The sequence below is a fragment of the Oncorhynchus nerka genome, linkage group LG3, assembly GCF_034236695.1.
Source record: "Oncorhynchus nerka isolate Pitt River linkage group LG3, Oner_Uvic_2.0, whole genome shotgun sequence".
Taxonomy (NCBI): Eukaryota; Metazoa; Chordata; class Actinopteri; order Salmoniformes; family Salmonidae; genus Oncorhynchus; species Oncorhynchus nerka.
In genome coordinates, this window is record NC_088398.1 from 76,679,110 (window position 1) to 76,703,598 (window position 24,489).

A 24,489-nucleotide genomic window follows, 5' to 3' on the forward strand; every position below is an offset into this window, starting at 1 on the left:
TATAGATGTTTTAGATTTTTCTACTAAATAATAAAAGCCTTGTGATGACTCATCAGTGGTGAGCTTTGTTACTCCTGTCTGACCTTGCCATGACCCATATATTATTTATGTTAAAAAAAATAGACAACTTCAACATTTGTTTGTAAAACGATCATGCCAATCTTATGGGCTGTCAGTCCTTACATGCTAGCCCCATTTCCCAACGGTTTACCAAAAGTGTCTGGTTCAGAAATTGAAGGTGTGCTTTTTGTCAGCCCATAAACCACATGTTCCAAAAAGTCACAAGTCTCTGTCTGTCTGTCTGTCTGTCTGTCTGTCTGCCCGTCCGTCCGTCCGTCCGTCTGAATTCACTTTAAATTTAATGGGCTTTATTGGCATGGGAAACATATGTTGACATTACCAAAGCAAGTGAAATACATGATAAACAATACAAAAAATGATGGGTAAACATTACTCACAAAAGTTTTAAAATAATATAGAAATGTGTTATATTAGTGGCTATGTACAGTAACGATGTGCAAATAGTTGAAGTATGAAAGGGACAATCAAGATAAGATAAATATAGGTTGTATTTACAATGTTGTTTGTGTTCTTTCTCTATCTCCTCTCTCTCTCTCTCTTTGTCTCTCTCCCCCTATCTTTCTCTCCCCCTCTCTCACGCTCTCTCTCTCACGCTCTCTCTCCATCTCTCGCTCTCTCCCCTCTTGCTCACTTGCACTCACTCACTCACACACACACACACACACACAGAGAGAGAGAGATGGCGAGTGACGACCAGGTGGCCATCTTGACGGATGACGAGGGGTATCAGAAGAGGAAGTATGTCCTGGCAGAACCCTTCAACACCTTGTCCAACACCCTGGAGCAGATACCGGTGGGCGCGGGCCCCACCTCTGCCTCCCAAGGTCCAGAGTCTCCCCCCACAGACAAACCTGACTCACCCTCCTCCAACCCCAGTAATGACTGCCTGGAGAGGAACTGCGTGCGGATCGACAACCACCTCCTCATCTCCAAGGTCTTCTACTTCTTCTTCTATGCAGCCTATGGGTCCCTACACCCACTGCTGCCTGTGTACTACAAACAGCTGGGGATGACTCCCAGTCAGAGCGGCTTGCTGGTCGGGATCCGGTACTTCATCGAATTTTGTAGTGCCCCCTTTTGGGGGGTGGTGGCGGACCGCTTCAAGAAGGGCAAGGTGGTGCTTGTGTTCTCCGTTTTCTGCTGGCTGGTGTTCAACTGCGGAATCGGCTTCATCAAGCCTGCCTCCATAACATGCGTGGAGAGGAAACCCACAGTCGCACTCCCCACTAGCCCTGCCCACCTCGGTCTGCCGGCCAATTACAGTAGGGACCGCAGGGGTGTGATTGGAGACTTGTTTTCCCTCTCTTCGAATCAACACGGTTTAGCATCAGACTCAGTTAGTGGCGGTCCCCTGCACAGGTATGTGAGGAGCGATGGTGGTAATGTCACTGGACCCAGCACTGTCACTAGACCTGTGCCTTCCCCCACCATCACAACAACAACATCTTCCCCTTCCACCACCCCCACTACAACAGCCAGCTCAAAACCTCCCTCAAATCTAACCACAACCAAACCAACCACCACAACCATTCCCAAAGTCTACCACATGATCTCCAACCACGACCAGGTGGAGACCATCTTCCTCCTGATCCTGCTAGTCATCATCATCGGCGAGTTCTTCAGCGCTCCGGCTGTCACCATAGTGGACACGCGCACCCTGCAGTACCTGGGCCCCCACCAGGACCGCTACGGCCTGCAGAGGATGTGGGGCTCCCTGGGCTGGGGCCTGGCCATGCTCTGCGTAGGCATCTGGATCGACCACACCCACATCAAGCTCTTCATCCAGGGCACTGGCTGCATCGTGCCCGACTACAAGAACTATCAGATAGCCTTTATTGTCTTTGGAGTCCTGATGGCCGTAGCTTTGATATTGTCCACACAGTTTTACTTTGAGAGTAGTACTAGTGACCACCGGCCAATGGAGGCTCAGCTGGAGGAGGATAAGAGACAGGAGGCAGAATCTCCTCAAATGTCCAGTGACGTTTCATCTCCCGAAGGGCATGCGGTGGAATCGTTAGAACCCCAAAGTGTCGTCAGCCAACCGTTTCGTTATCAGGACCTCATTCGGCTGCTGTGTAGCGTGCAGTACGGCTCAGTGCTCTTCGTGGCCTGGTTTATGGGATTCGGCTACGGCTTTGTGTTCACGTTCCTCTACTGGCACCTGGAGGACCTGAAAGGGACCACCACGCTATTTGGAGTGTGCTCGGTGCTGAGCCACATCTCAGAGCTGGTTGCCTACTTCACCAGCCACAAGCTCATCGAGCTGGTTGGCCATATAAGGTTTATAAAAGGGGGCATGGATGGGTCAAAAGCCCAGGGGGGGGGGGGGGGGGGGGTATGTCTCAAAGCTGGATCAATGAGTTAGCCAGCTAACTTGCTTAAATGTTCGGAAATAACTTTTGGGGGGAATATATGGTTGAAATTGGCATGGATTGATTTAATTGTTTAAACCAACAACCCATGTTCAAGTTTAGGTTACCCCTCAGGTCTGTTTGTAGTATACCCCTCTGGTCTGTTTGTAGTGTAGTATACCCCTCAGGTCTGTTTGTACAGTAGTATACCCCTCAGGTCTGTTTGTACAGTAGTATACCCCTCAGGTCTGTTTGTACAGTAGTACACCCCTCAGGTCTGTTTGTACAGTAGTACACCCCTCAGGTCTGTTTGTAGTATACCCCTCAGGTCTGTTTGTAGTATTCCCCTCTGGTCTGTTTGTAGTATACCCCTCAGGTCTGTTTGTACAGTAGTATACCCCTCAGGTCTGTTTGTACAGTAGTATAGCCCTCAGGTCTATATGTAGTATACCCCTCAGGTCTGTTTGTACAGTAGTATACCCCTCAGGTCTGTTTGTACAGTAGTATACCCCTCAGGTATGTTTGTACAGTAGTATACCCCTCAGGTCTGTTTGTACAGTAGTATAGCCCTCAGGTCTATATGTAGTATACCCCTCAGGTCTGTTTGTACAGTAGTATACCCCTCAGGTCTGTTTGTAGTATACCCCTCAGGTCTGTTTGTACAGTAGTATACCCCTCAGGTCTGTTTGTACAGTAGTACACCCCTCAGGTCTGTTTGTACAGTAGTATACCCCTCAGGTCTGTTTGTACAGTAGTATACCCCTCAGGTCTGTTTGTACAGTAGTATACCCCTCAGGTCTGTTTGTACAGTAGTATAGCCCTCAGGTCTGTTTGTACAGTAGTATACCCCTCAGGTCTGTTTGTAGTATACCCCTCAGGTCTGTTTGTAGTGTACCCCTCAGGTCTGTTTGTAGTATACCCCTCAGGTCTGTTTGTAGTATACCCCTCAGGTCTGTTTGTAGTATACCCCTCAGGTCTGTTTGTAGTATACCCTCAGGTCTGTTTGTAGTGTACCCCTCAGGTCTGTTTGTACAGTAGTATACCCCTCAGGTCTGTTTGTAGTACACCCCTCAGGTCTGTTTGTAGTATACCCCTCAGGTCTGTTTGTAGTGTACCCCTCAGGTCTGTTTGTAGGTTACCCCTCAGGTCTGTTTGTACAGTAGTATACCCCTCAGGTCTGTTTGTACAGTAGTGTACCCCTCAGGTCTGTTTGTACAGTAGTATACCCCTCAGGTCTGTTTGTAGGTTACCCCTCAGGTCTGTTTGTAGTATACCCCTCAGGTCTGTTAGTACAGTAGTATACCCCTCAGGTCTGTTTGTACAGTAGTATAGCCCTCAGGTCTATATGTAGTATACCCCTCAGGTCTGTTTGTACAGTAGTATACCCCTCAGGTCTGTTTGTAGTATACCCCTTAGGTCTGTTTGTACAGTAGTATACCCATCAGGTCTGTTTGTACAGTAGTACACCCCTCAGGTCTGTTTGTACAGTAGTATACCCCTCAGGTCTGTTTGTACAGTAGTATACCCCTCAGGTCTGTTTGTAGTATACCCCTCAGGTCTGTTTGTAGTATTCCCCTCTGGTCTGTTTGTAGTATACCCCTCAGGTCTGTTTGTACAGTAGTATACCCCTCAGGTCTGTTTGTAGTATACCCCTTAGGTCTGTTTGTACAGTAGTATACCCATCAGGTCTGTTTGTACAGTAGTATACCCCTCAGGTCTGTTTGTACAGTAGTATAGCCCTCAGGTCTGTTTGTACAGTAGTATACCCCTCAGGTCTGTTTGTAGTATACCCCTCAGGTCTGTTTGTAGTGTACCCCTTAGGTCTGTTTGTAGTATACCCCTCAGGTCTGTTTGTAGTATACCCTCAGGTCTGTTTGTAGTATACCCCTCAGGTCTGTTTGTAGTATACCCTCAGGTCTGTTTGTAGTGTACCCTCAGGTCTGTTTGTACAGTAGTATACCCCTCAGGTCTGTTTGTAGTACACCCTCAGGTCTGTTTGAAGTATACCCCTCAGGTCTGTTTGTAGTGTACCCCTCAGGTCTGTTTGTACAGTAGTATACCCCTCAGGTCTGTTTGTAGTACACCCCTCAGGTCTGTTTGTAGTATACCCCTCAGGTCTGTTTGTAGTATTCCCCTCTGGTCTGTTTGTAGTATACCCCTCAGGTCTGTTTGTACAGTAGTATACCCCTCAGGTCTGTTTGTAGTATACCCCTTAGGTCTGTTTGTACAGTAGTATACCCATCAGGTCTGTTTGTACAGTAGTATACCCCTCAGGTCTGTTTGTACAGTAGTATACCCTCAGGTCTGTTTGTACAGTAGTATACCCCTCAGGTCTGTTTGTAGTATACCCCTCAGGTCTGTTTGTAGTGTACCCCTTAGGTCTGTTTGTAGTATACCCTCAGGTCTGTTTGTAGTATACCCTCAGGTCTGTTTGTAGTATACCCCTCAGGTCTGTTTGTAGTATACCCCTCAGGTCTGTTTGTAGTGTACCCCTCAGGTCTGTTTGTAGTATACCCCTTAGGTCTGTTTGTACAGTAGTATACCCATCAGGTCTGTTTGTACAGTAGTATACCCCTCAGGTCTGTTTGTACAGTAGTATAGCCCTCAGGTCTGTTTGTACAGTAGTATACCCCTCAGGTCTGTTTGTAGTATACCCCTCAGGTCTGTTTGTAGTGTACCCCTTAGGTCTGTTTGTAGTATACCCCTCAGGTCTGTTTGTAGTATACCCCTCAGGTCTGTTTGTAGTATACCCCTCAGGTCTGTTTGTAGTATACCCCTCAGGTCTGTTTGTAGTGTACCCCTCAGGTCTGTTTGTACAGTAGTATACCCCTCAGGTCTGTTTGTAGTACACCCTCAGGTCTGTTTGTAGTATACCCCTCAGGTCTGTTTGTAGTGTACCCCTCAGGTCTGTTTGTAGTGTACCCCTCAGGTCTGTTTGTACAGTAGTATACCCCTCAGGTCTGTTTGTAGTACACCCTCAGGTCTGTTTGTAGTATACCCTCAGGTCTGTTTGTAGTGTACCCCTCAGGTCTGTTTGTAGGTTACCCTCAGGTCTGTTTGTACAGTAGTATACCCTCAGGTCTGTTTGTACAGTAGTGTACCCCTCAGGTCTGTTTGTACAGTAGTATACCCCTCAGGTCTGTTTGTAGGTTACCCCTCAGGTCTGTTTGTAGTATACCCCTCAGGTCTGTTAGTACAGTAGTATACCCCTCAGGTCTGTTTGTACAGTAGTATACCCCTCAGGTCTGTTTGTAGTATACCCCTTAGGTATGTTTGTACAGTAGTACACCCCTCAGGTCTGTTTGTACAGTAGTACACCCCTCAGGTCTGTTTGTACAGTAGTATACCCCTCAGGTCTGTTTGTACAGTAGTATACCCCTCAGGTCTGTTTGTACAGTAGTACACCCCTCAGGTCTGTTTGTACAGTAGTACACCCCTCAGGTCTGTTTGTACAGTAGTATACCCCTCAGGTCTGTTTGTACAGTAGTATAGCCCTCAGGTCTGTTTGTACAGTAGTATACCCCTCAGGTCTGTTTGTACAGTAGTATACCCCTCAGGTCTGTTTGTAGTACACCCCTCAGGTCTGTTTGTAGTATACCCCTCAGGTCTGTTTGTAGTGTACCCCTCAGGTAGGTGTGTAGGTTACCCCTCAGGTCTGTTTGTACAGTAGTATACCCCTCAGGTCTGTTTGTACAGTAGTGTACCCCTCAGGTCTGTTTGTACAGTAGTATACCCCTCAGGTCTGTTTGTAGGTTACCCCTCAGGTCTGTTTGTAGTATACCCCTCAGGTCTGTTTGTACAGTAGTATACCCCTCAGGTCTGTTTGTACAGTAGTATACCCCTCAGGTCTGTTTGTAGTATACCCCTCAGGTCTGTTTGTAGTGTACCCCTTAGGTCTGTTTGTAGTATACCCCTCAGGTCTGTTTGTAGTATACCCCTCAGGTCTGTTTGTAGTATACCCCTCAGGTCTGTTTGTAGTATACCCCTCAGGTCTGTTTGTAGTGTACCCCTCAGGTCTGTTTGTAGTATACCCCTTAGGTCTGTTTGTACAGTAGTATACCCATCAGGTCTGTTTGTACAGTAGTATACCCCTCAGGTCTGTTTGTACAGTAGTATAGCCCTCAGGTCTGTTTGTACAGTAGTATACCCCTCAGGTCTGTTTGTAGTATACCCCTCAGGTCTGTTTGTAGTGTACCCCTTAGGTCTGTTTGTAGTATACCCCTCAGGTCTGTTTGTAGTATACCCCTCAGGTCTGTTTGTAGTATACCCCTCAGGTCTGTTTGTAGTATACCCCTCAGGTCTGTTTGTAGTGTACCCCTCAGGTCTGTTTGTACAGTAGTATACCCCTCAGGTCTGTTTGTAGTACACCCCTCAGGTCTGTTTGTAGTATACCCCTCAGGTCTGTTTGTAGTGTACCCCTCAGGTCTGTTTGTAGTGTACCCCTCAGGTCTGTTTGTACAGTAGTATACCCCTCAGGTCTGTTTGTAGTACACCCCTCAGGTCTGTTTGTAGTATACCCCTCAGGTCTGTTTGTAGTGTACCACTCAGGTCTGTTTGTAGGTTACCCCTCAGGTCTGTTTGTACAGTAGTATACCCCTCAGGTCTGTTTGTACAGTAGTGTACCCCTCAGGTCTGTTTGTACAGTAGTATACCCCTCAGGTCTGTTTGTAGGTTACCCCTCAGGTCTGTTTGTAGTATACCCCTCAGGTCTGTTAGTACAGTAGTATACCCCTCAGGTCTGTTTGTACAGTAGTATACCCCTCAGGTCTGTTTGTAGTATACCCCTTAGGTATGTTTGTACAGTAGTACACCCCTCAGGTCTGTTTGTACAGTAGTACACCCCTCAGGTCTGTTTGTACAGTAGTATACCCCTCAGGTCTGTTTGTACAGTAGTATAGCCCTCAGGTCTATATGTAGTATACCCCTCAGGTCTGTTTGTACAGTAGTATACCCCTCAGGTCTGTTTGTAGTATACCCCTCAGGTCTGTTTGTACAGTAGTATACCCCTCAGGTCTGTTTGTACAGTAGTACACCCCTCAGGTCTGTTTGTACAGTAGTATACCCCTCAGGTCTGTTTGTACAGTAGTATACCCCTCAGGTCTGTTTGTACAGTAGTATACCCCTCAGGTCTGTTTGTACAGTAGTATAGCCCTCAGGTCTGTTTGTACAGTAGTATACCCCTCAGGTCTGTTTGTAGTATACCCCTCAGGTCTGTTTGTAGTGTACCCCTCAGGTCTGTTTGTAGTATACCCCTCAGGTCTGTTTGTAGTATACCCCTCAGGTCTGTTTGTAGTATACCCCTCAGGTCTGTTTGTAGTATACCCCTCAGGTCTGTTTGTAGTGTACCCCTCAGGTCTGTTTGTACAGTAGTATACCCCTCAGGTCTGTTTGTAGTACACCCCTCAGGTCTGTTTGTAGTATACCCCTCAGGTCTGTTTGTAGTGTACCCCTCAGGTCTGTTTGTAGGTTACCCCTCAGGTCTGTTTGTACAGTAGTATACCCCTCAGTTCTGTTTGTACAGTAGTGTACCCCTCAGGTCTGTTTGTACAGTAGTATACCCCTCAGGTCTGTTTGTAGGTTACCCCTCAGGTCTGTTTGTAGTATACCCCTCAGGTCTGTTAGTACAGTAGTATACCCCTCAGGTCTGTTTGTACAGTAGTATAGCCCTCAGGTCTATATGTAGTATACCCCTCAGGTCTGTTTGTACAGTAGTATACCCCTCAGGTCTGTTTGTAGTATACCCCTTAGGTCTGTTTGTACAGTAGTATACCCATCAGGTCTGTTTGTACAGTAGTACACCCCTCAGGTCTGTTTGTACAGTAGTATACCCCTCAGGTCTGTTTGTACAGTAGTATACCCCTCAGGTCTGTTTGTAGTATACCCCTCAGGTCTGTTTGTAGTATTCCCCTCTGGTCTGTTTGTAGTATACCCCTCAGGTCTGTTTGTACAGTAGTATACCCCTCAGGTCTGTTTGTAGTATACCCCTTAGGTCTGTTTGTACAGTAGTATACCCATCAGGTCTGTTTGTACAGTAGTATACCCCTCAGGTCTGTTTGTACAGTAGTATAGCCCTCAGGTCTGTTTGTACAGTAGTATACCCCTCAGGTCTGTTTGTAGTATACCCCTCAGGTCTGTTTGTAGTGTACCCCTTAGGTCTGTTTGTAGTATACCCCTCAGGTCTGTTTGTAGTATACCCCTCAGGTCTGTTTGTAGTATACCCCTCAGGTCTGTTTGTAGTATACCCCTCAGGTCTGTTTGTAGTGTACCCCTCAGGTCTGTTTGTACAGTAGTATACCCCTCAGGTCTGTTTGTAGTACACCCCTCAGGTCTGTTTGAAGTATACCCCTCAGGTCTGTTTGTAGTGTACCCCTCAGGTCTGTTTGTACAGTAGTATACCCCTCAGGTCTGTTTGTAGTACACCCCTCAGGTCTGTTTGTAGTATACCCCTCAGGTCTGTTTGTAGTATTCCCCTCTGGTCTGTTTGTAGTATACCCCTCAGGTCTGTTTGTACAGTAGTATACCCCTCAGGTCTGTTTGTAGTATACCCCTTAGGTCTGTTTGTACAGTAGTATACCCATCAGGTCTGTTTGTACAGTAGTATACCCCTCAGGTCTGTTTGTACAGTAGTATACCCCTCAGGTCTGTTTGTACAGTAGTATACCCCTCAGGTCTGTTTGTAGTATACCCCTCAGGTCTGTTTGTAGTGTACCCCTTAGGTCTGTTTGTAGTATACCCCTCAGGTCTGTTTGTAGTATACCCCTCAGGTCTGTTTGTAGTATACCCCTCAGGTCTGTTTGTAGTATACCCCTCAGGTCTGTTTGTAGTGTACCCCTCAGGTCTGTTTGTAGTATACCCCTTAGGTCTGTTTGTACAGTAGTATACCCATCAGGTCTGTTTGTACAGTAGTATACCCCTCAGGTCTGTTTGTACAGTAGTATAGCCCTCAGGTCTGTTTGTACAGTAGTATACCCCTCAGGTCTGTTTGTAGTATACCCCTCAGGTCTGTTTGTAGTGTACCCTTAGGTCTGTTTGTAGTATACCCCTCAGGTCTGTTTGTAGTATACCCCTCAGGTCTGTTTGTAGTATACCCCTCAGGTCTGTTTGTAGTATACCCCTCAGGTCTGTTTGTAGTGTACCCCTCAGGTCTGTTTGTACAGTAGTATACCCCTCAGGTCTGTTTGTAGTACACCCCTCAGGTCTGTTTGTAGTATACCCCTCAGGTCTGTTTGTAGTGTACCCCTCAGGTCTGTTTGTAGTGTACCCCTCAGGTCTGTTTGTACAGTAGTATACCCCTCAGGTCTGTTTGTAGTACACCCCTCAGGTCTGTTTGTAGTATACCCCTCAGGTCTGTTTGTAGTGTACCCCTCAGGTCTGTTTGTAGGTTACCCCTCAGGTCTGTTTGTACAGTAGTATACCCCTCAGGTCTGTTTGTACAGTAGTGTACCCCTCAGGTCTGTTTGTACAGTAGTATACCCCTCAGGTCTGTTTGTAGGTTACCCCTCAGGTCTGTTTGTAGTATACCCCTCAGGTCTGTTAGTACAGTAGTATACCCCTCAGGTCTGTTTGTACAGTAGTATACCCCTCAGGTCTGTTTGTAGTATACCCCTTAGGTATGTTTGTACAGTAGTACACCCCTCAGGTCTGTTTGTACAGTAGTACACCCCTCAGGTCTGTTTGTACAGTAGTATACCCCTCAGGTCTGTTTGTACAGTAGTATACCCCTCAGGTCTGTTTGTACAGTAGTACACCCCTCAGGTCTGTTTGTACAGTAGTACACCCCTCAGGTCTGTTTGTACAGTAGTATACCCCTCAGGTCTGTTTGTACAGTAGTATAGCCCTCAGGTCTGTTTGTACAGTAGTATACCCCTCAGGTCTGTTTGTACAGTAGTATACCCCTCAGGTCTGTTTGTAGTACACCCCTCAGGTCTGTTTGTAGTATACCCCTCAGGTCTGTTTGTAGTGTACCCCTCAGGTAGGTGTGTAGGTTACCCCTCAGGTCTGTTTGTACAGTAGTATACCCCTCAGGTCTGTTTGTACAGTAGTGTACCCCTCAGGTCTGTTTGTACAGTAGTATACCCCTCAGGTCTGTTTGTAGGTTACCCCTCAGGTCTGTTTGTAGTATACCCCTCAGGTCTGTTTGTACAGTAGTATACCCCTCAGGTCTGTTTGTACAGTAGTATACCCCTCAGGTCTGTTTGTAGTATACCCCTCAGGTCTGTTTGTAGTGTACCCCTTAGGTCTGTTTGTAGTATACCCCTCAGGTCTGTTTGTAGTATACCCTCAGGTCTGTTTGTAGTATACCCCTCAGGTCTGTTTGTAGTATACCCCTCAGGTCTGTTTGTAGTGTACCCCTCAGGTCTGTTTGTAGTATACCCCTTAGGTCTGTTTGTACAGTAGTATACCCATCAGGTCTGTTTGTACAGTAGTATACCCCTCAGGTCTGTTTGTACAGTAGTATAGCCCTCAGGTCTGTTTGTACAGTAGTATACCCCTCAGGTCTGTTTGTAGTATACCCCTCAGGTCTGTTTGTAGTGTACCCCTTAGGTCTGTTTGTAGTATACCCCTCAGGTCTGTTTGTAGTATACCCCTCAGGTCTGTTTGTAGTATACCCCTCAGGTCTGTTTGTAGTATACCCCTCAGGTCTGTTTGTAGTGTACCCCTCAGGTCTGTTTGTACAGTAGTATACCCCTCAGGTCTGTTTGTAGTACACCCCTCAGGTCTGTTTGTAGTATACCCCTCAGGTCTGTTTGTAGTGTACCCCTCAGGTCTGTTTGTAGTGTACCCCTCAGGTCTGTTTGTACAGTAGTATACCCCTCAGGTCTGTTTGTAGTATACCCCTCAGGTCTGTTTGTACAGTAGTATACCCCTCAGGTCTGTTTGTACAGTAGTGTACCCCTCAGGTCTGTTTGTACAGTAGTATACCCCTCAGGTCTGTTTGTAGGTTACCCCTCAGGTCTGTTTGTAGTATACCCCTCAGGTCTGTTAGTACAGTAGTATACCCCTCAGGTCTGTTTGTACAGTAGTATACCCCTCAGGTCTGTTTGTAGTATACCCCTTAGGTATGTTTGTACAGTAGTACACCCCTCAGGTCTGTTTGTACAGTAGTACACCCCTCAGGTCTGTTTGTACAGTAGTATACCCCTCAGGTCTGTTTGTACAGTAGTATACCCCTCAGGTCTGTTTGTACAGTAGTACACCCCTCAGGTCTGTTTGTACAGTAGTACACCCCTCAGGTCTGTTTGTACAGTAGTACACCCCTCAGGTCTGTTTGTACAGTAGTATACCCCTCAGGTCTGTTTGTACAGTAGTATAGCCCTCAGGTCTGTTTGTACAGTAGTATACCCCTCAGGTCTGTTTGTAGTATACCCCTCAGGTCTGTTTGTAGTGTACCCCTCAGGTCTGTTTGTAGTATACCCCTCAGGTCTGTTTGTAGTATACCCCTCAGGTCTGTTTGTAGTATACCCCTCAGGTCTGTTTGTAGTATACCCCTCAGGTCTGTTTGTAGTGTACCCCTCAGGTCTGTTTGTACAGTAGTATACCCCTCAGGTCTGTTTGTAGTACACCCCTCAGGTCTGTTTGTAGTATACCCCTCAGGTCTGTTTGTAGTGTACCCCTCAGGTAGGTGTGTAGGTTACCCCTCAGGTCTGTTTGTACAGTAGTATACCCCTCAGGTCTGTTTGTACAGTAGTGTACCCCTCAGGTCGGTTTGTACAGTAGTATACCCCTCAGGTCTGTTTGTAGGTTACCCCTCAGGTCTGTTTGTAGTATACCCCTCAGGTCTGTTTGTACAGTAGTATACCCCTCAGGTCTGTTTGTACAGTAGTATACCCCTCAGGTCTGTTTGTACAGTAGTGTACCCTTCAGGTCTGTTTGTACAGTAGTATAGCCCTCAGGTCTGTTTGTACAGTAGTATAGCCCTCAGGTCTGTTTGTACAGTAGTATAGCCCTCAGGTCTGTTTGTACAGTAGTATACCCCTCAGGTCTGTTTGTAGGTTGCCCCTCAGGTCTGTTTGTACAGTAGTATACCCCTCAGGTCTGTTTGTAGGTTACCCCTCAGGTCTGTTTGTACAGTAGTATACCCCTCAGGTCTGTTTGTAGGTTACCCCTCAGGTCTGTTTGTACAGTAGTATAGCCCTCAGGTCTGTTTGTACAGTAGTATACCCCTCAGGTCTGTTTGTAGGTTACCCCTCAGGTCTGTTTGTACAGTAGTATACCCCTCAGGTCTGTTTGTACAGTAGTATAGCCCTCAGGTCTGTTTGTACAGTAGTATACCCCTCAGGTCTGTTTGTAGGTTACCCCTCAGGTCTGTTTGTAGTATACCCCTCAGGTCTGTTTGTAGTATACCCCTCAGGTCTGTTTGTAGTATACCCCTCAGGTCTGTTTGTACAGTAGTACACCCCTCAGGTCTGTTTGTACAGTAGTACACCCCTCAGGTCTGTTTGTACAGTAGTATACCCCTCAGGTCTGTTTGTACAGTAGTATACCCCTCAGGTCTGTTTGTACAGTAGTATAGCCCTCAGGTCTGTTTGTACAGTAGTATACCCCTCATGTCTGTTTGTAGTATACCCCTCAGGTCTGTTTGTAGTGTACCCCTCAGGTCTGTTTGTAGTATACCCCTCAGGTCTGTTTGTAGTATACCCCTCAGGTCTGTTTGTAGTATACCCCTCAGGTCTGTTTGTAGTATACCCCTCAGGTCTGTTTGTAGTGTACCCCTCAGGTCTGTTTGTACAGTAGTATACCCCTCAGGTCTGTTTGTAGTATACCCCTCAGGTCTGTTTGTAGTGTACCCCTCAGGTCTGTTTGTACAGTAGTATACCCCTCAGGTCTGTTTGTAGTACACCCCTCAGGTCTGTTTGTAGTATACCCCTCAGGTCTGTTTGTAGTGTACCCCTCAGGTAGGTGTGTAGGTTACCCCTCAGGTCTGTTTGTACAGTAGTATACCCCTCAGGTCTGTTTGTACAGTAGTGTACCCCTCAGGTCTGTTTGTACAGTAGTATACCCCTCAGGTCTGTTTGTAGGTTACCCCTCAGGTCTGTTTGTAGTATACCCCTCAGGTCTGTTTGTACAGTAGTATACCCCTCAGGTCTGTTTGTACAGTAGTATACCCCTCAGGTCTGTTTGTACAGTAGTGTACCCCTCAGGTCTGTTTGTACAGTAGTATAGCCCTCAGGTCTGTTTGTACAGTAGTATAGCCCTCAGGTCTGTTTGTACAGTAGTATAGCCCTCAGGTCTGTTTGTACAGTAGTATACCCCTCAGGTCTGTTTGTAGGTTACCCCTCAGGTCTGTTTGTACAGTAGTACACCCCTCAGGTCTGTTTGTACAGTAGTATACCCCTCAGGTCTGTTTGTAGGTTACCCCTCAGTTCTGTTTGTACAGTAGTATACCCCTCAGGTCTGTTTGTAGGTTACCCCTCAGGTCTGTTTGTACAGTAGTATAGCCCTCAGGTCTGTTTGTACAGTAGTATACCCCTCAGGTCTGTTTGTAGGTTACCCCTCAGGTCTGTTTGTACAGTAGTATACCCCTCAGGTCTGTTTGTACAGTAGTATAGCCCTCAGGTCTGTTTGTACAGTAGTATACCCCTCAGGTCTGTTTGTAGGTTACCCCTCAGGTCTGTTTGTAGTATACCCCTCAGGTCTGTTTGTTGTATACCCCTCAGGTCTGTTTGTAGTATACCCCTCAGGTCTGTTTGTAGGTTACCCCTCAGGTCTGTTTGTAGGTTACCCCTCAGGACTGTTTGTAGGTTACCCCTCAGGTCTGTTTGTACAGTAGTATACCCCTCAGGTCTGTTTGTAGGTTACCCCTCAGGTCTGTTTGTAGGTTACCCCTCAGGTCTGTTTGTACAGTAGTATACCCCTCAGGTCTGTTTGTAGTGTACCCCTCTGGTCTGTTTGTAGGTTACCCCTCAGGTCTGTTTGTAGTGTACCCCTCTGGTCTGTTTGTAGTGTACCCCTCAGGTCTGTTTGTAGTATACCCCTCAGGTGTGTTTGTAGGTTACCCCTCAGGTCTGTTTGTAGTGTACCCCTCAGGTCTGTTTGTAGGTTACCCCTCAGGTCTGTTTGTAGGTTACCCCTCAGGTCTGTTTGTACAGTAGTATACCCCTCAGGTCTGTTTGTACAGTAGTATACCCCTCAGGTCTGTTTGTAGTATACCCCTCAGGTCTGTTTGTAGTGTACCCCTCAGGTCTGTTTGTAGTATACCCCTCAGGTCTGTTTGTAGTATACCCCTCAGGTCTGTTTGTAGTATACCCCTCAGGTCTGTTTGTAGTATACCCCTCAGGTCTGTTTGTAGTATACCCCTCAGGTCTGTTTGTAGTGTACCCCTCAGGTCTGTTTGTAGTATACCCCTCAGGTGTGTTTGTAGGTTACCCCTCAGGTCTGTTTGTAGTGTACCCCTCAGGTCTGTTTGTAGGTTACCCCTCAGGTCTGTTTGTAGTATACCCCTCAGGTCTGTTTGTAGTATACCCCTCAGGTCTGTTTGTACAGTAGTATACCCCTCAGGTCTGTTTGTACAGTAGTATACCCCTCAGGTCTGTTTGTACAGTAGTACACCCCTCAGGTCTGTTTGTACAGTAGTACACCCCTCAGGTCTGTTTGTACAGTAGTATACCCTCAGGTCTGTTTGTACAGTAGTATACCCTCAGGTCTGTTTGTACAGTAGTATACCCCTCAGGTCTGTTTGTACAGTAGTACACCCTCAGGTCTGTTTGTACAGTAGTACACCCTCAGGTCTGTTTGTACAGTAGTACACCCTCAGGTCTGTTTGTACAGTAGTATACCCTCAGGTCTGTTTGTACAGTAGTATACCCTCAGGTCTGTTTGTACAGTAGTATAGCCCTCAGGTCTGTTTGTACAGTAGTATACCCTCAGGTCTGTTTGTAGTATACCCCTCAGGTCTGTTTGTAGTGTACCCTCAGGTCTGTTTGTAGTATACCCCTCAGGTCTGTTTGTAGTGTACCCCTCAGGTCTGTTTGTAGTATACCCTCAGGTCTGTTTGTAGTATACCCTCAGGTCTGTTTGTAGTATACCCTCAGGTCTGTTTGTAGTGTACCCTTAGGTCTGTTTGTAGTATACCCCTCAGTTCTGTTTGTACAGTAGTGTACCCCTCAGGTCTGTTTGTACAGTAGTATACCCTCAGGTCTGTTTGTAGGTTACCCTCAGGTCTGTTTGTAGTATACCCCTCAGGTCTGTTAGTACAGTAGTATACCCTCAGGTCTGTTTGTACAGTAGTATAGCCCTCAGGTCTATATGTAGTATACCCTCAGGTCTGTTTGTACAGTAGTATACCCCTCAGGTCTGTTTGTAGTATACCCTTAGGTCTGTTTGTACAGTAGTATACCCATCAGGTCTGTTTGTACAGTAGTACACCCTCAGGTCTGTTTGTACAGTAGTATACCCCTCAGGTCTGTTTGTACAGTAGTATACCCTCAGGTCTGTTTGTAGTATACCCTCAGGTCTGTTTGTAGTATTCCCTCTGGTCTGTTTGTAGTATACCCTCAGGTCTGTTTGTACAGTAGTATACCCTCAGGTCTGTTTGTAGTATACCCCTTAGGTCTGTTTGTACAGTAGTATACCCATCAGGTCTGTTTGTACAGTAGTATACCCTCAGGTCTGTTTGTACAGTAGTATAGCCCTCAGGTCTGTTTGTACAGTAGTATACCCTCAGGTCTGTTTGTAGTATACCCCTCAGGTCTGTTTGTAGTGTACCCCTTAGGTCTGTTTGTAGTATACCCTCAGGTCTGTTTGTAGTATACCCTCAGGTCTGTTTGTAGTATACCCTCAGGTCTGTTTGTAGTATACCCTCAGGTCTGTTTGTAGTGTACCCTCAGGTCTGTTTGTACAGTAGTATACCCTCAGGTCTGTTTGTAGTACACCCTCAGGTCTGTTTGAAGTATACCCCTCAGGTCTGTTTGTAGTGTACCCTCAGGTCTGTTTGTACAGTAGTATACCCCTCAGGTCTGTTTGTAGTACACCCCTCAGGTCTGTTTGTAGTATACCCCTCAGGTCTGTTTGTAGTATTCCCCTCTGGTCTGTTTGTAGTATACCCTCAGGTCTGTTTGTACAGTAGTATACCCCTCAGGTCTGTTTGTAGTATACCCCTTAGGTCTGTTTGTACAGTAGTATACCCATCAGGTCTGTTTGTACAGTAGTATACCCTCAGGTCTGTTTGTACAGTAGTATACCCTCAGGTCTGTTTGTACAGTAGTATACCCTCAGGTCTGTTTGTAGTATACCCTCAGGTCTGTTTGTAGTGTACCCCTTAGGTCTGTTTGTAGTATACCCCTCAGGTCTGTTTGTAGTATACCCTCAGGTCTGTTTGTAGTATACCCTCAGGTCTGTTTGTAGTATACCCCTCAGGTCTGTTTGTAGTGTACCCCTCAGGTCTGTTTGTAGTATACCCCTTAGGTCTGTTTGTACAGTAGTATACCCATCAGGTCTGTTTGTACAGTAGTATACCCCTCAGGTCTGTTTGTACAGTAGTATAGCCCTCAGGTCTGTTTGTACAGTAGTATACCCTCAGGTCTGTTTGTAGTATACCCCTCAGGTCTGTTTGTAGTGTACCCTTAGGTCTGTTTGTAGTATACCCTCAGGTCTGTTTGTAGTATACCCCTCAGGTCTGTTTGTAGTATACCCCTCAGGTCTGTTTGTAGTATACCCTCAGGTCTGTTTGTAGTGTACCCCTCAGGTCTGTTTGTACAGTAGTATACCCCTCAGGTCTGTTTGTAGTACACCCTCAGGTCTGTTTGTAGTATACCCCAGGTCTGTTTGTAGTGTACCCCTCAGGTCTGTTTGTAGTGTACCCTCAGGTCTGTTTGTACAGTAGTATACCCCTCAGGTCTGTTTGTAGTACACCCCTCAGGTCTGTTTGTAGTATACCCTCAGGTCTGTTTGTAGTGTACCCCTCAGGTCTGTTTGTAGGTTACCCTCAGGTCTGTTTGTACAGTAGTATACCCTCAGGTCTGTTTGTACAGTAGTGTACCCTCAGGTCTGTTTGTACAGTAGTATACCCTCAGGTCTGTTTGTAGGTTACCCTCAGGTCTGTTTGTAGTATACCCTCAGGTCTGTTAGTACAGTAGTATACCCTCAGGTCTGTTTGTACAGTAGTATACCCCTCAGGTCTGTTTGTAGTATACCCTTTAGGTATGTTTGTACAGTAGTACACCCTCAGGTCTGTTTGTACAGTAGTACACCCTCAGGTCTGTTTGTACAGTAGTATACCCTCAGGTCTGTTTGTACAGTAGTATACCCCCTCAGGTCTGTTTGTACAGTAGTACACCCTCAGGTCTGTTTGTACAGTAGTACACCCTCAGGTCTGTTTGTACAGTAGTATACCCTCAGGTCTGTTTGTACAGTAGTATAGCCCTCAGGTCTGTTTGTACAGTAGTATACCCTCAGGTCTGTTTGTACAGTAGTATACCCCTCAGGTCTGTTTGTAGTACACCCTCAGGTCTGTTTGTAGTATACCCTCAGGTCTGTTTGTAGTGTACCCTCAGGTAGGTGTGTAGGTTACCCTCAGGTCTGTTTGTACAGTAGTATACCCCTCAGGTCTGTTTGTACAGTAGTGTACCCCTCAGGTCTGTTTGTACAGTAGTATACCCTCAGGTCTGTTTGTAGGTTACCCTCAGGTCTGTTTGTAGTATACCCTCAGGTCTGTTTGTACAGTAGTATACCCTCAGGTCTGTTTGTACAGTAGTATACCCCTCAGGTCTGTTTGTAGTATACCCCCAGGTCTGTTTGTAGTGTACCCTTAGGTCTGTTTGTAGTATACCCTCAGGTCTGTTTGTAGTATACCCCTCAGGTCTGTTTGTAGTATACCCCTCAGGTCTGTTTGTAGTATACCCCTCAGGTCTGTTTGTAGTGTACCCCTCAGGTCTGTTTGTAGTATACCCCTTAGGTCTGTTTGTACAGTAGTATACCCATCAGGTCTGTTTGTACAGTAGTATACCCTCAGGTCTGTTTGTACAGTAGTATAGCCCTCAGGTCTGTTTGTACAGTAGTATACCCTCAGGTCTGTTTGTAGTATACCCTCAGGTCTGTTTGTAGTGTACCCTTAGGTCTGTTTGTAGTATACCCTCAGGTCTGTTTGTAGTATACCCCTCAGGTCTGTTTGTAGTATACCCCTCAGGTCTGTTTGTAGTATACCCCTCAGGTCTGTTTGTAGTGTACCCTCAGGTCTGTTTGTACAGTAGTATACCCCTCAGGTCTGTTTGTAGTACACCCTCAGGTCTGTTTGTAGTATACCCTCAGGTCTGTTTGTAGTGTACCCTCAGGTCTGTTTGTAGTGTACCCTCAGGTCTGTTTGTACAGTAGTATACCCCTCAGGTCTGTTTGTAGTACACCCTCAGGTCTGTTTGTAGTATACCCCTCAGGTCTGTTTGTAGTGTACCCCTCAGGTCTGTTTGTAGGTTACCCTCAGGTCTGTTTGTACAGTAGTATACCCTCAGGTCTGTTTGTACAGTAGTGTACCCCTCAGGTCTGTTTGTACAGTAGTATACCCCTCAGGTCTGTTTGTAGGTTACCCTCAGGTCTGTTTGTAGTATACCCTCAGGTCTGTTAGTACAGTAGTATACCCTCAGGTCTGTTTGTACAGTAGTATACCCCTCAGGTCTGTTTGTAGTATACCCCTTAGGTATGTTTGTACAGTAGTACACCCCTCAGGTCTGTTTGTACAGTAGTACACCCTCAGGTCTGTTTGTACAGTAGTATACCCTCAGGTCTGTTTGTACAGTAGTATACCCTCAGGTCTGTTTGTACAGTAGTACACCCTCAGGTCTGTTTGTACAGTAGTACACCCTCAGGTCTGTTTGTACAGTAGTACACCCTCAGGTCTGTTTGTACAGTAGTATACCCTCAGGTCTGTTTGTACAGTAGTATAGCCCTCAGGTCTGTTTGTACAGTAGTATACCCTCAGGTCTGTTTGTAGTATACCCCTCAGGTCTGTTTGTAGTGTACCCTCAGGTCTGTTTGTAGTATACCCCTCAGGTCTGTTTGTAGTATACCCCTCAGGTCTGTTTGTAGTATACCCTCAGGTCTGTTTGTAGTATACCCCTCAGGTCTGTTTGTAGTGTACCCTCAGGTCTGTTTGTACAGTAGTATACCCTCAGGTCTGTTTGTAGTACACCCTCAGGTCTGTTTGTAGTATACCCTCAGGTCTGTTTGTAGTGTACCCTCAGGTAGGTGTGTAGGTTACCCTCAGGTCTGTTTGTACAGTAGTATACCCCTCAGGTCTGTTTGTACAGTAGTGTACCCTCAGGTCGGTTTGTACAGTAGTATACCCCTCAGGTCTGTTTGTAGGTTACCCCTCAGGTCTGTTTGTAGTATACCCCTCAGGTCTGTTTGTACAGTAGTATACCCCTCAGGTCTGTTTGTACAGTAGTATACCCCTCAGGTCTGTTTGTACAGTAGTGTACCCTTCAGGTCTGTTTGTACAGTAGTATAGCCCTCAGGTCTGTTTGTACAGTAGTATAGCCCTCAGGTCTGTTTGTACAGTAGTATAGCCCTCAGGTCTGTTTGTACAGTAGTATACCCCTCAGGTCTGTTTGTAGGTTGCCCCTCAGGTCTGTTTGTACAGTAGTATACCCCTCAGGTCTGTTTGTAGGTTACCCCTCAGGTCTGTTTGTACAGTAGTATACCCCTCAGGTCTGTTTGTAGGTTACCCCTCAGGTCTGTTTGTACAGTAGTATAGCCCTCAGGTCTGTTTGTACAGTAGTATACCCCTCAGGTCTGTTTGTAGGTTACCCCTCAGGTCTGTTTGTACAGTAGTATACCCCTCAGGTCTGTTTGTACAGTAGTATAGCCCTCAGGTCTGTTTGTACAGTAGTATACCCCTCAGGTCTGTTTGTAGGTTACCCCTCAGGTCTGTTTGTAGTATACCCCTCAGGTCTGTTTGTAGTATACCCCTCAGGTCTGTTTGTAGTATACCCCTCAGGTCTGTTTGTACAGTAGTACACCCCTCAGGTCTGTTTGTACAGTAGTACACCCCTCAGGTCTGTTTGTACAGTAGTATACCCTCAGGTCTGTTTGTACAGTAGTATACCCTCAGGTCTGTTTGTACAGTAGTATAGCCCTCAGGTCTGTTTGTACAGTAGTATACCCTCATGTCTGTTTGTAGTATACCCCTCAGGTCTGTTTGTAGTGTACCCTCAGGTCTGTTTGTAGTATACCCTCAGGTCTGTTTGTAGTATACCCTCAGGTCTGTTTGTAGTATACCCTCAGGTCTGTTTGTAGTATACCCTCAGGTCTGTTTGTAGTGTACCCCTCAGGTCTGTTTGTACAGTAGTATACCCTCAGGTCTGTTTGTAGTATACCCTCAGGTCTGTTTGTAGTGTACCCTCAGGTCTGTTTGTACAGTAGTATACCCTCAGGTCTGTTTGTAGTACACCCTCAGGTCTGTTTGTAGTATACCCCAGGTCTGTTTGTAGTGTACCCCTCAGGTAGGTGTGTAGGTTACCCCTCAGGTCTGTTTGTACAGTAGTATACCCTCAGGTCTGTTTGTACAGTAGTGTACCCTCAGGTCTGTTTGTACAGTAGTATACCCTCAGGTCTGTTTGTAGGTTACCCTCAGGTCTGTTTGTAGTATACCCTCAGGTCTGTTTGTACAGTAGTATACCCTCAGGTCTGTTTGTACAGTAGTATACCCTCAGGTCTGTTTGTACAGTAGTGTACCCTCAGGTCTGTTTGTACAGTAGTATAGCCCTCAGGTCTGTTTGTACAGTAGTATAGCCCTCAGGTCTGTTTGTACAGTAGTATAGCCCTCAGGTCTGTTTGTACAGTAGTATACCCCTCAGGTCTGTTTGTAGGTTACCCTCAGGTCTGTTTGTACAGTAGTACACCCTCAGGTCTGTTTGTACAGTAGTATACCCTCAGGTCTGTTTGTAGGTTACCCCTCAGGTCTGTTTGTACAGTAGTATACCCCTCAGGTCTGTTTGTAGGTTACCCTCAGGTCTGTTTGTACAGTAGTATAGCCCTCAGGTCTGTTTGTACAGTAGTATACCCTCAGGTCTGTTTGTAGGTTACCCTCAGGTCTGTTTGTACAGTAGTATACCCTCAGGTCTGTTTGTACAGTAGTATAGCCCTCAGGTCTGTTTGTACAGTAGTATACCCTCAGGTCTGTTTGTAGGTTACCCTCAGGTCTGTTTGTAGTATACCCTCAGGTCTGTTTGTTGTATACCCTCAGGTCTGTTTGTAGTATACCCTCAGGTCTGTTTGTAGGTTACCCTCAGGTCTGTTTGTAGGTTACCCTCAGGACTGTTTGTAGGTTACCCTCAGGTCTGTTTGTACAGTAGTATACCCTCAGGTCTGTTTGTAGGTTACCCTCAGGTCTGTTTGTAGGTTACCCTCAGGTCTGTTTGTACAGTAGTATACCCTCAGGTCTGTTTGTAGTGTACCCTCTGGTCTGTTTGTAGGTTACCCTCAGGTCTGTTTGTAGTGTACCCTCTGGTCTGTTTGTAGTGTACCCTCAGGTCTGTTTGTAGTATACCCTCAGGTGTGTTTGTAGGTTACCCTCAGGTCTGTTTGTAGTGTACCCCTCAGGTCTGTTTGTAGGTTACCCTCAGGTCTGTTTGTAGGTTACCCTCAGGTCTGTTTGTACAGTAGTATACCCTCAGGTCTGTTTGTACAGTAGTATACCCTCAGGTCTGTTTGTAGTATACCCTCAGGTCTGTTTGTAGTGTACCCCTCAGGTCTGTTTGTAGTATACCCTCAGGTCTGTTTGTAGTATACCCTCAGGTCTGTTTGTAGTATACCCTCAGGTCTGTTTGTAGTATACCCTCAGGTCTGTTTGTAGTATACCCTCAGGTCTGTTTGTAGTGTACCCTCAGGTCTGTTTGTAGTATACCCTCAGGTGTGTTTGTAGGTTACCCTCAGGTCTGTTTGTAGTGTACCCTCAGGTCTGTTTGTAGGTTACCCTCAGGTCTGTTTGTAGTATACCCTCAGGTCTGTTTGTAGTATACCCTCAGGTCTGTTTGTACAGTAGTATACCCTCAGGTCTGTTTGTACAGTAGTATACCCTCAGGTCTGTTTGTACAGTAGTACACCCTCAGGTCTGTTTGTACAGTAGTACACCCCTCAGGTCTGTTTGTACAGTAGTATACCCCTCAGGTCTGTTTGTACAGTAGTATACCCCTCAGGTCTGTTTGTACAGTAGTATACCCTCAGGTCTGTTTGTACAGTAGTACACCCTCAGGTCTGTTTGTACAGTAGTACACCCTCAGGTCTGTTTGTACAGTAGTACACCCCTCAGGTCTGTTTGTACAGTAGTATACCCCTCAGGTCTGTTTGTACAGTAGTATACCCCTCAGGTCTGTTTGTACAGTAGTATAGCCCTCAGGTCTGTTTGTACAGTAGTATACCCCTCAGGTCTGTTTGTAGTATACCCCTCAGGTCTGTTTGTAGTGTACCCCTCAGGTCTGTTTGTAGTATACCCCTCAGGTCTGTTTGTAGTGTACCCCTCAGGTCTGTTTGTAGTATACCCCTCAGGTCTGTTTGTAGTATACCCCTCAGGTCTGTTTGTAGTATACCCCTCAGGTCTGTTTGTAGTGTACCCCTTAGGTCTGTTTGTAGTATACCCCTCAGGTCTGTTTGTACAGTAGTACACCCCTCAGGTCTGTTTGTACAGTAGTATACCCCTCAGGTCTGTTTGTACAGTAGTATACCCCTCAGGTCTGTTTGTACAGTAGTATAGCCCTCAGGTCTGTTTGTACAGTAGTATACCCCTCAGGTCTGTTTGTAGTACACCCCTCAGGTCTGTTTGTAGTATACCCCTCAGGTCTGTTTGTAGTGTACCCCTCAGGTCTGTTTGTACAGTAGTATACCCCTCAGGTCTGTTTGTAGTACACCCCTCAGGTCTGTTTGTAGTATACCCTCAGGTCTGTTTGTAGTGTACCCTCAGGTCTGTTTGTAGGTTACCCCTCAGGTCTGTTTGTACAGTAGTATACCCCTCAGGTCTGTTTGTACAGTAGTGTACCCCTCAGGTCTGTTTGTACAGTAGTATACCCCTCAGGTCTGTTTGTAGGTTACCCCTCAGGTCTGTTTGTAGTATACCCCTCAGGTCTGTTTTTACAGTAGTGTACCCCTCAGGTCTGTTTGTACAGTAGTATAGCCCTCAGGTCTGTTTGTACAGTAGTACACCCCTCAGGTCTGTTTGTACAGTAGTACACCCCTCAGGTCTGTTTGTAGTATACCCCTCAGGTCTGTTTGTAGGTTACCCCTCAGGTCTGTTTGTAGTGTACCCCTCAGGTCTGTTTGTAGTATACCCCTCAGGTCTGTTTGTACAGTAGTATAGCCCTCAGGTCTGTTTGTACAGTAGTATACCCCTCAGGTCTGTTTGTAGGTTACCCCTCAGGTCTGTTTGTACAGTAGTACACCCCTCAGGTCTGTTTGTACAGTAGTATACCCCTCAGGTCTGTTTGTAGTATACCCCTCAGGTCTGTTTGTACAGTAGTATACCCCTCAGGTCTGTTTGTAGTGTAGTATACCCCTCAGGTCTGTTTGTAGTGTACCCCTCAGGTCTGTTTGTAGGTTACCCCTCAGGTCTGTTTGTAGTACACCCCTCAGGTCTGTTTGTAGTATACCCCTCAGGTCTGTTTGTAGTGTACCCCTCAGGTCTGTTTGTACAGTAGTATACCCCTCAGGTCTGTTTGTAGTATACTCCTCAGGTCTGTTTGTAGTATACCCCTCAGGTCTGTTTGTAGTGTACCCCTCAGGTCTGTTTGTACAGTAGTATACCCCTCAGGTCTGTTTGTACAGTAGTATACCCCTCAGGTCTGTTTGTAGTGTACCCCTCAGGTCTGTTTGTAGTGTACCCCTCAGGTCTGTTTGTAGTGTACCCCTCAGGTCTGTTTGTAGTGTACCCCTCAGGTCTGTTTGTAGTATACCCCTCAGGTCTGTTTGTAGGTTACCCCTCAGGTCTGTTTGTAGTGTACCCCTCAGGTCTGTTTGTAGTGTACCCCTCAGGTCTGTTTGTAGTGTACCCCTCAGGTCTGTTTGTAGTATACCCCTCAGGTCTGTTTGTACAGTAGTATACCCCTCAGGTCTGTTTGTACAGTAGTGTACCCCTCAG

At 46.3% G+C, this 24,489-nt stretch overlaps 1 protein-coding gene across 1 annotated transcript in view; it reads left to right on the plus strand.

Annotated features, from left to right (window-relative positions):
- Positions 1-24,489, plus strand: part of LOC115113491 (major facilitator superfamily domain-containing protein 6-like) — a 36,407-nt gene that overhangs the window by 1,998 nt on the left and 9,920 nt on the right. Inside the window, exon 2 of the mRNA XM_029641244.2 lies at positions 751-2,361. Coding sequence (XP_029497104.2) covers positions 761-2,361 — 1,601 coding nt within the window. The 5' untranslated portion in view covers positions 751-760. The remainder of the gene's footprint in view (positions 1-750; positions 2,362-24,489) is intronic.